Source organism: Morus notabilis, unplaced genomic scaffold (assembly GCF_000414095.1).
Source record: "Morus notabilis unplaced genomic scaffold, ASM41409v2 Scaffold435, whole genome shotgun sequence".
NCBI classification, from domain to species: Eukaryota; Viridiplantae; Streptophyta; class Magnoliopsida; order Rosales; family Moraceae; genus Morus; species Morus notabilis.
Genome location: NW_010359587.1, coordinates 162,067 through 172,939, shown reverse-complemented (window position 1 = coordinate 172,939; position 10,873 = coordinate 162,067). Strand labels below are relative to the sequence as shown.

Sequence of the window (10,873 nt, the reverse complement as noted above, 5' to 3'; positions counted from 1 at the left end):
TTGGAGTTATCTTTAAAAATAAATAAATAAATCTCGGAGTTGACTTTTTAAAAGTCAGCACAAATATATGACGTCATACTTTTTTCCCCCTAAATATTGAATATGATATACATATATTGTACTATGGTCAAATCTGTAAACTCTTTTTTTTTTTCAACTTGTAAACTAATTTATCCGAATTTAATAGGGTGCTTTTAATTCTCATTTTTCTTACCCTCAAAAATAAGATTCTCATATTGATTAGCAAAATATTAAATTCTCATATATTGAATTCAAACTTTTTTTAATTTATTCTTTATTATTTTTTGTAGATAAGTTTCTTTCCTGACCGTCCAACTAGTAATCTAACGGCTATGTTTATTACGCTGACTGGACAGATACTCTTGATTGATATAGCAAAGGAAAAAAACAAAAAAACAATGCCGTAAGCATGACTTTATAAAATACTAGTTAAAGTAGTGGTAGGACCAGACAAATCTCACTCTTACATGCGCCCACGTGTCATTCTTATATTTTATTGAGAATTTAAATATAAATAAATAACAATTAATTATATTTTTTGTGCGAAATTCAATTATATATTATATATATCCTCTCCTCTTTGAGCCTTTCTTCTTCTCTCTTCTTCTTCTTTCTTCTTCTTCACTCTCTCTCTCCCTAACAAAACAAAACAATGGAGGGAAATTCGGAGGTGAGTCCCAAAGCACCGCTTCTAGGTCGGAGACCGAGTGAAAACGGTCGACGGAATCGGTCACTGAGTCGGAGGTACTCAGTCAACTCGCTCAGGACCGAGTTCGTCTCGAGACTACCTGACAAGGTCAGAGATGATCTGGACGTCGAGTCTAGCCCCTACGACTTCGACCTCTCGCGGACCAAAGCCTTGACTTCAGGTCTGTTTTCCAACTCTCACCTCTGTTTGGTTACCGAGAAAATTTTGGCCGCTTTGGGAAAATGAAAATCTCTTTGTTTATTTGTTTCTTTTTCTTTTTCGTTTTTGTTGGCGGGTGGGAAAATGTGTTGCTGAGAAAATGCGCTCTGTAATGAAGAATCAGAATTAGATAATGATTTTTTGAAACTATTCTGTCTCTGTCTATGTTAATTTTCAACTCGGTATATGGTTGGTTACTTAGAAAATGAGAAGAAGAAAAAAGGTTTTCTTTTTCTGTCATGTCAGAAAACTGAGGATTGTGAGTTTGTCATAATGGTTTTTCGTTGCTACTTAATTAAGGATCTGTAAGGCATGTTGGTAAGAAAATATTATAATCTTAATAAACTCTTTTTTTTTTTACCTTCTCCAGTAGGCCGGCAAGACCAGATTCTAATAGTTGGACATGGTCAAAATGATTAAAAAAGTATGCGGAAACAGTTTGATAAGTAGTTCATTCTTTTCTAACTCCCCATTTTTTTGCCTTGTTAATTTTGTGTGTATGAACACAATTTGTTTCCTTTCTTTTTTTTTTTTTTTTTTTTGTCTTGCTTTTTTTTTAAGAAACAAAAATACTACTTTGAATTTTTGTTCTTTTCTCTCTTTGGTTTCTTCTTGGCATTCTTCTTGTTGAGGTTCTAGAGGAAGAGTTATTGGTTTCTGAGCAATAAAAGGTGGCATGATTGTATCAAGTGCCATTAGTGTCTCTTTGTACTTGTTCAGAAAACAAAGGACATGAAGAGAGCCTAGAATGAATGTCTTTTTGTGCTTTATTTGCTCTTACAAGGAGTAATCTATTATAGGAGAAAAGGAATACTATGAAAGGCAATTTGCAACTCTGAAATCTTTCGAGGAAGTTGATTCTATAGTGCAATCAGAGTGCCTTGATGAGGAAGATCTTGAGGAACAAGCCCAACATGAAAGAGCCATGAAGATCTCTAATTATGTAAACATAATTCTCTTGGCACTTAAGGTAAGTCAACACTCTTCCCCTTTATAAAAAAAAAAAACAAAGGACCATTACTGCTCCATTGTTGTCTTTTGATCTTGGCACTTAAGGTAAGTCAACACTCTTCCCCTTTATAAAAAAAAAAAACAAAGGACCATTACTGCTCCATTGTTGTCTTTTGATCTTTCGGGTTACATCCAAGACAGGAAACTCTTCGTGTTTGATGGTTATGTTAAACACTTTTAGCTCAGAAACATCATTTAAATATTTTCTTTTTCTTCCCGTCTTACTAATTTTTACTTGAGAAAGCACAAACTTTATGTCAAGCATGAAAAAGGTTATCATTTAATTCTGATGTCATACAAGTAAACTTTATATTTTCTATTGCAATGTCCAGATCTATGCTACCATCAAGAGTGGGTCCATAGCCATTGCAGCGTCGACACTTGACTCTTTACTTGATCTAATGGCTGGTGGCATACTTTGGTTCACTCACTTGTCAATGAAAACTATAAATATCTATAGATATCCAATTGGAAAATTGAGGGTGCAGCCTGTTGGAATAATCATTTTTGCTGCGGTCATGGCTACACTAGGTATGATATTGTGGCATAACATCCTATACTTTTTATAGAATCTCTGTCTTTTATTATTCATTTATGAGTTGTGGACTTGTCTCCTTTTTTCAAACATACTTTTCACAAATTCGGCAGTGTATGCCAATTTCTCTCCATGGTTGTTGCCGAGATTGGAGACGATAAAAATCGGCTTATCTACATGGATATGAATAATTGTAAAGACTTTGTGTATTTTCCTGTTAGTGGATTCCAAGTACATAGATATTAATTAAGACGCAAAGGAGTAGCTCAAAAACTTTAAGAAGATGTGTTGTAGATGAAAAGAGGAATAAATATGAAGCTTATGTTATATATGTACTAAAGCATTGGGTGACATTGTACAATATCACCGCAGCTTGATATAAATAAGAGGAACGCCCCTATTCAGTTTACATATAGTTTTTTTTTTTTTTTTTTTTTTCTTGTTATACATTCTAATCACAAATATCTGCTTGAAAGTTTTCTGCTTATTTTTGGAGTCATGTAGGAAGGAAAGATATGTATTTCTCTAGGACAATGACAGGCAAGGGTTTTTTTTTATGCCCCCACTAAGTAACTTTTAGGTTTTATCTTGTTATGGTTTCAACTTTGCATGAGATGGGGGAAAAAGAGTATTTTAAATCACCTGGTAAGAAAAATAAGGGAAGCACTTCATACTCATTTTCATTCCCCATGCTGTGTGCATTTGTAGAAAGATAAACTAAGCGGCATCTAAATGTGGAGCATAGTACGTCTTTATGTTCTACACCTCTAATACTTAAGACCTCAATGCTTTAAACATTGAACAGCCAGAGAAACCTCAAAGAAGACCCTCCTTTCTGAGACAAAGAGTTATCTTAAGTTATTCTAGATTTTATTTGACAGGAATGTCCAACTGAAGTTTCACTTCACAGGCTTTCAGGTATTCATCCAGGCTGTAGAACAGCTAATCAAAGACGAACCTTCTGAGAAGATGTCCTTAGAGCAATTGGTCTGGTTGTCCGCAATCATGATATCTGCAACTGTAGTAAAACTTGCCCTTTGGGTTTACTGCAAAAGCTCGGGAAACAAGATTGTCCGTGCCTATGCAAAGGTATTTTCATCTCTTTTTTCTTTTCCCATGTTACTTCTTATTAAATGCATATTCAGTTGTATGGTTTCTTACGAATGCCAATTATCAGGATCACTATTTTGATGTAATAACAAATGTGGTGGGATTAGTCGCGGCTGTACTTGCTGACAAATTCTACTGGTGGGTTGATCCAGCTGGTGCCATTGTTCTTGCCATTTACACAATTTCAAATTGGTCTGCAACGGTTTTAGAAAATGCAGGTACCTATGCATCTCATCTCAGCTCCTTTGGTGTCACAAAATTTTCCAGACTCAAACTAAGAAGTATTGTCCCATTTTCTGGATGGAAAATCTCCTAGCATTCCAAACCAATGTTACCAAAAGAAAAAAGAAAAATGTCAAATTATACCCCTTGGAAAATTTTGTCATGTGCTAGGATCTCAGTTTGAACTTGTGCATGCCTTTGATGTTTTTATTGTTTAATCAGTTTCCAGGAAAATATTTTCATTTGTTTCCTTAATATACTTCTATTCTGAAAAGTTCTGATACAAGATGAGCAATGGAAGAAGAAAAGGGGAAAGGAAGGAGAAACACAACATATATTATGAAAGGAAGAAAACAAAAAGCTTGTCTTTCTTAATCAATTTTAAAATAAAATAAAATAAAATAAAAAACGCAAATGCATTATTTCACAACATATATTATGAAAGGAAGAAAAGAAATGGGTATTGTCTTTCTTGTGTGTGTCTTTCTTAATCAAATTTTTTTTTTTTTTAAAACACAAATGTTTTATTTTAATGTATTCCTTGCAATATAAATAACTGGATATGTTGTTGTTGTTGTTGTTATTATTATTATTTGTTGGCTATGAACTAGTTGAAGTCGTATTCTCTTGATGCAGTGTCACTCGTGGGACAATCTGCCCCTCCCGAAGTCTTGCAGAAGTTAACTTATCTTGTGATAAGGCACCCTCAAGTTAAGCGTATTGACACCGTTCGTGCTTACACATTTGGCGTTCTTTATTTTGTAGAGGTTGGTCATTTTGTCTACTCTGGAACTGTAGAAAGTTATCTACCTATTTTTCATCTAAAAGTGTCACTTTCCACTAGTTCAGTAATCATATTAGATTTCCGTAGCTAAAATAAAGTAGAAATATGCAACTTTATCAACAGGTTCACCTGTAAGTTCTCTACACGCTTTAGATGTGTACCAAGATACATGCGGATTTACATCGTTATAGAACTCCATAGCTTCGTCGCGGGGACGAAGATTAAACACATTATAGCACTTGGCACGTTTGTCTTTACTTAATCTGACGGTATGTGAACCGTAGTATCCTACTTTTGCTCACATCACAATGGAAAAGATAATCAATTAACATTTGCAAGTCACACGTTCATTAATTTCTTTTAGATTTTAGTGGTCACTACTGTGTCTGTTGAAACAGGTTGACATTGAACTTCCGGAGGACTTGCCCCTAAAAGAGGCACACATGATTGGGGAGACCTTGCAAATAAAGATCGAGAAGCTTCCAGAAGTTGAGCGGGCATTTGTTCATCTTGACTTTGAATGTGAGCACAAACCAGAGCATTCTGTACTTCACAAACTGCCAAATTCTCAGCCTTGATTCACAATACCCGACTTTGAGAGTCAAACGACCGTCTTTCCATTTGTAATGTCGCATCATTTTTGTTGTCGAAAGATATTTATTTGAGAAATTACAATGATGAGTCAATATTCTTCTGCTCGTCATGGTGTACAAACAAAAAATACATGTTTTTGTGTCAATCAAATTAGAACACCACATCAGCACAAAAAAATAAATAAATAAAACACCAAATCCATTAGTTGGGATACTTGAAGAAAACTAACAAGCTAAGTAGTTCTCTATAATTTTTGGGAATAGTTGAGAATTCATTCCATGAAAATTGCAACTCAAATTGAAATGTTCCCGCTTTCAATGGACAAGAGAAAACCAAAATTATAGGAAGCTTCTCATGTTCAATCAGCTGTATAGGTTTTGACTGTAAATATATGACATTATGGAAACTGGGCTCAATCGAGATAGTCATGTGCTATACACAGTTATCACTCTCTGTGATCACATATTATCAATGCTGTCATATTCAGGCTTAAAAGCAAAACTTAACACAAGCGTGTAAAAGTTTGGAAATTAATTAGCTATGCTTTGCTTCAAATAAATAGAACCGGGTCAAAAGAACAATAAAATAGCAAATGTTTTCTACCACCTGCCCCTCTGTCGACCAAATCACACAACTATCAACCAAACCTTTCCTCAGCCTCAGGTGCTACAAAGCACAAAGAGTTTTAAAAAATAAAATTCCCCGTTCTTCAAAATTTGTGTTTTAAGAGCAAAGTCCCAGACAAACAATAGTCTAGCAATGGAAGCTTTGCTATCCATACAGGTCTTCAATAATTTGCCCTTCTAACATGATGTACAACACATGGTAGATCTTCTTTACGAGTTAACGAGTTGTAGAACTCACTTAAGAATTTGGCAATAGTCGACCATTGTACATCTTATCGAGCAGCTTCCGCGCATCAGGCCTCCGAAGAAGTCCCTTATTGTTCGGTAAACCAGTCCCTAAGCAAACAGGACAAACAAGTTTTCCACGCCCTGTCCACAAAGACGAACAACAATCAACTGACAAAGAAAATGCATTATGCGAGCAAGAAAACTCCAGGGGAAGAGCGTGAAAAGTTGCGAAACATTTTCAATCATTTTCAAGAGCATAGAGCAGAAGGACCACCTATGCAACAACATGCTTTCATTTTTCCGAAGGATTTTTATGGTCATCAAAATTACCCTTTTCCCAAGGCTGTTAAAACCTTTTGAAAGATTTCTCACACTCCTTCCCATTTGAATGCGGACATGAAGAGTAGCAAGGGTATTGGAAAACATGGATTGGATAGGTCGTGATTCGCGATTTCCAGGTTTGAACATTCCCCAAAATATAAGCTAATAGGAGGTTTTGTTTTAGTATGCTAACTAAAACGCTTTAGTTTTCTGGCCCATCTGTACTTAAACCGAGACACAGAGATTTTTAGGAGAAGGAACCTGTTTGTTGCAAAAATTGTTTTGTTTCATTTTTCTTAGTAGAACAACTTAAAAGCCTTGGATTAACATAAAAATTCTTACAACTATCGTTTGATTATCAATGAATTAAATCATATTGGATTATCAATGTGCTTTGCAAGGACTTGACATGTTTCCTTTCACAGAATTAGCAAGAGAACTAACTCATAAATCATGACCCGTTCTAGAGATTTGAAACTTAAAAAAGTACATGACATATTTTAGGCATGAGACAATACAGAAAAGTACATACCATAACAATTTGGACATTCTGTAAACTCATAAACATCTTTGGCGCGTTTTCTATTGAGAGCTTTCCATTTTCCTGTACCACCACACATATCACCTAAATGGAAGAAAAAATCAACATTCCATGGACGAGAGGGATGCCGTAAGTACTAAAATAATTATTATTATTATTATGCGCTGAATTTTCTATCCATTATAGCACACTTCTTTTCCTGAAAGAAAAAATAAGATACATCCAGCAACAACAAACAACACTATTCTCCAAGATTCATGTTAAACTTTTCAATATAAGAAATGTAGAACAGTAGAAGGGGTCAGAGGAACAAGCGTAGTTGTTTCTTCTTTCACGAGCCAAAGTAAAGCGTGTATGTGTGCGTCATACAAAAGCATGTTCGGATATTTTAATTTGATAAATATTTCGATCAACAAGAAATGGGAATAATTAGATTTGATGAAAAAAAAAATTAGTTCAGTGGACATTGACAGAATAAATGTGCAAAACTAGAACTTTCTATTTGAGGAAAAAAATCAACTACAAAATTTGCTTTTGTTGCTGCCTTTTTGGACCTGTACATTATCATCAATACACTGGATAAAAGACATTTGCTTAGAATTCAAACAATTTTGAGGCCATACAGAAAATACTGCAACCATTCTATAAAGAAAAAACCTTAAATCTCAACGCTCATTAACAATATAGACAAAGATAAGAAACAACGTTGAAAGAATCAATAACAGAAATCCATCAACAAGCACCACAACCAAAAATATATCACCTGCAACCGAGTACAAAAGATGAATGTCGAAGTAACAACAAACTCTATACAACTTACAAAGCACAGCTCCACTTCCATTACAATTTCGACACACGGGTTTTTCCCTTCCATCCAGCGCTGATGCTTTAGTTACGGGACCAGAAGTGCCAAAGTCTTTTATTAAAGCAACGCTTGAACACAAACATGTGAGACACAAACGCCGAGTGATCGGCAACTGCGATCCCTGTGGTCAAAAAATAACCTATATTGGATTAAAGTAGAGCCTCTTCAAATTTTAGCATAACTCAACTGTAAAAGAATATTGTAAGCAATGTCTAACCAAAGCTAAAACAGCAATCAAAAAGCACGGAGAGACTAAATTGTGGTCTCATGAGACTAAGGGCCAATTTGATATTTGCTTTCGGAGTCCCTAAAAGCAGTTTTCACATTTAAACATTAGATCTTTTAGCTTTTAATTTCCGCTTCTACTTCTACGTCTGCCAGAAGTACACATGGTACTTCAAAAGCATAACAATTCCAAATTAAGCCTTAAGCTTCACAATCTCACAGAAAATAAATTTATCTCATCAATTTGGAAAACATCAAGAGTTAAGGCAGTTTCCATATCAGTAGGTAGTGGTGGCCACCCTGGGGTTAAGTTTCGGCATGTTCAATGTATCCCAGCTAATAGTGCACCCGCTAATTTGGACTTTGGAGGAATCCAAGCATATTAACACAAGAATACAGCAGAAGAATTGGGACCCGTTATACAACAGGCAATGTGCAAAAATTATCCACAATGAGCACCATTTGTAATGCCATGTTCACTTGTAAACAAAAGTACTATATTTAATAATTAAAATAAATAGATAAAATAAAATAAATAAAACCAATGTTAATTGAATAGATAGTAAGATACATGGAGGCTGGAGGCCTTACCTTGGGAGGTTTTGAGTGGCCTGAATCCCTTGTATTGCAGCTCTCATTTTCAAAACTTGATCTCACATTGACCCCAACTGCCTTCGAGTGCACTGCCACGTTTAGGCAAGGCAAATAACAGTTGGAACAAGTCTTTCCCACTAACACAAAGCATTAATGGCTTCTTTTGTTTTATCATTTTTTTTTTTTTTTCAGAACCATCCACCTCTCATTCCACTTTTGCATATTTATAAAAACAAAGAATTGAATCCAAAAGAATGAAGATATATGGATTTGGGTGTCCAGTGACTGAATCCATCATACTTTATTCTCTAAAACCAGAGGCTTAATCTATTTAAGTTTTATACTCTAATTTCATCATTTCATCACAGAGATATAGAGAGACTCACAGAGAGGAGAAGAAGAGGGTTGAGAGAGGCGTTGTGGGATAGCTGAGAGATGAGAAGAAGACGCCATATTTGCTCTTTTCTTCCTTCCTCTGTATTCCGATCTTTGTGGGACAGAAACGAGGAAACTGAAACAAGATAATTTTACAAGTGAAAATACTCATTGCGTTTGCACTGCAGTTGTCATGTTTTGGCTGGCATGGCTTATGGCTATCCTATCTGCCATTGGTTCCCGCAGATTCTTGTCCTTTTTTTGTTATTATTATTTAAAAGGACTAGGAAGACACCACGTATCCCAAACAAACAAAAAAAAATGACATGACGTTTTAACCACCAAACGACATCTTTCCCCCAAAGCAAAAACGACTTTGTACCTGAAAACGCGTTTCAACGTCGAACAGTCAATTGAGGCTAGCTCAAATGTTTAGTGGATATGTGAATTGAGACCATTATTCCATGTTTAAATGACGTGTTGCTTAGTGTTCAAAATCCTTGGTATTTAATATCCTCATACGTTTTAAAAGTATTAGCTTAGGTATTATTGTGTTATACGAAAATTTTAATATATTCTATAATTACTTTACTAACAATGATAAATAGTATCTTATACCTGTAAACATTGAAATGAAATCCTCTTTAAACAATTTGTTATAGAAAATAAAATAAAATAAAACCTTCAAATTTTTGTATGTCTCAACGTGTCCTGACCTTAACACTCACCTGATTAATGTACGCTGAAGTTTTATAAAAGTCGTATTCCAAAGATTAATGTTCTTAGCCCTAAATTGAATGAAATTTATACTGTTATTGTCACTATTGGCTCCAATGGATATACATTTGTCTCAATTTCGCCATCGATATTCAGTTTTAGACGATTACGTGATCTCTAAAATATACAATTTTGAGCCCTCTGTTAGTTACTTTTTTTAAAAGAAAAAAAAAAGACATTTGATCGAGAAAAATAAAAAAGGAAAACAGGTCTATAATAATAATAATAATAATAATAATAATCATCATCATCATCATAACAATAATAAAACTAAACATATTTGCTTTTCTTTTTCCTTTTTTCCTTTCAGAATAAGTTTTTTAAACATACTTATTATTTTCTTTTAAATTTATTTTGCCCCCTTAACTAGTTTAACTCAGTTTAGTTCAAACAGTGAATCTTATTTAGTAAACTCGTAATTCAAATTATATTCTATGTTTAAACTGAGTTAAACTGTCTAACTTAGAATTTAACTCTCTCTTTAAATTCAACAGTTCAAACCATTTTTAAACAGTAAAAAAAAACACTGTTTTTCACACCTATCAAACATTAATTCAAATTTTATTTCCTGTTAAATTAAAATTTTAACTACACATTCAAACGTCAATTTGAACTACAATTTAAACCACACACACAATTTGAATTTTTCTATTCAAACAAAAAAAATTCGAATCAACAAAATTCAAACCAACGAACTAAACGGGAATTTTATCTCTTTCAAAATCCTGCAGAGCCATTTTTTGCGCTACATTTTGTTTGAAAATGGACAGTTTCATAATAGAAGAGTCAAAACTGTATATACTTCAGAATCATCAGCGCCTTTTACTGAATATCGGATTTCAAAGCTAGACAAGTGCTATAGTAAGACAAGTACAGGATAGTGTAAATAACCAAAATGCATAATAATCATTTAACTCGATAATTGCTCTAGAGCACGTGCCTTCAACAGGTTACAGGTACATGTTTATATAACAAAATACACCAATTTTGAATTGAGCTGTTTTTTTTTTTTTTTCTTTGGGTGGTTTAAACTGTAGCTTCGTGGGATCTAGACACAATTTTCCCAATATTATAATAAAATGGGACAATCCTATTCCTAGGACTGCTACTTCTCACTCAGCTATATATAATATATAT

The 10,873-nt window shown here is 34.2% G+C and overlaps 2 protein-coding genes across 2 annotated transcripts; one reads left to right on the top strand and one right to left on the bottom strand.

Moving 5' to 3' along the window:
- The first annotated feature begins 633 nt into the window (after window positions 1-633).
- LOC21388650 (metal tolerance protein 4) lies at window positions 634-5,329 on the top strand. The gene is made up of 7 exons (XM_010094860.2): window positions 634-890; window positions 1,729-1,898; window positions 2,272-2,470; window positions 3,385-3,563; window positions 3,652-3,802; window positions 4,443-4,573; window positions 4,989-5,329. The coding sequence occupies exons 1-7, from the start codon at window positions 674-676 to the stop codon at window positions 5,166-5,168; spliced, it is 1,227 nt and encodes a 408-aa protein (XP_010093162.1). The 5' UTR covers window positions 634-673; the 3' UTR covers window positions 5,169-5,329.
- Window positions 5,330-5,555: 226 nt separating this feature from the next.
- Window positions 5,556-9,187, bottom strand: LOC21388649 (protein PHOTOSYSTEM I ASSEMBLY 2, chloroplastic). The gene is made up of 5 exons (XM_010094859.2): window positions 8,971-9,187; window positions 8,582-8,673; window positions 7,721-7,886; window positions 6,892-6,984; window positions 5,556-6,179 (listed from the first exon to the last, which is right to left on the bottom strand). Exons 1-5 carry the CDS (start codon window positions 9,035-9,037, stop codon window positions 6,049-6,051), a joined length of 549 nt encoding a protein of 182 aa, XP_010093161.1. The 5' UTR covers window positions 9,038-9,187; the 3' UTR covers window positions 5,556-6,048.
- Window positions 9,188-10,873: the final 1,686 nt, after the last annotated feature.

Bases quoted from the DNA above. Each gene is read 5' to 3' on its own strand.
- LOC21388649 (XM_010094859.2), bottom strand. From the start codon at position 9,037: ATGGCGTCTTCTTCTCATCTCTCAGCTATCCCACAACGCCTCTCTCAA. The intron at 8,674-8,970 runs GTGAGTCTCTCT...TAAACGTGGCAG, and splicing joins ACCCTCTTCTTCTCCTCTCT to TGCACTCGAAGGCAGTTGGG. The intron at 7,887-8,581 runs GTAAGGCCTCCA...TTTTGACCACAG, and splicing joins GCCACTCAAAACCTCCCAAG to GGATCGCAGTTGCCGATCAC.
- LOC21388650 (XM_010094860.2), top strand. From the start codon at position 674: ATGGAGGGAAATTCGGAGGTGAGTCCCAAAGCACCGCTTCTAGGTCGG. The intron at 891-1,728 runs GTCTGTTTTCCA...AATCTATTATAG, and splicing joins GACCAAAGCCTTGACTTCAG to GAGAAAAGGAATACTATGAA. The intron at 3,564-3,651 runs GTATTTTCATCT...GCCAATTATCAG, and splicing joins TTGTCCGTGCCTATGCAAAG to GATCACTATTTTGATGTAAT.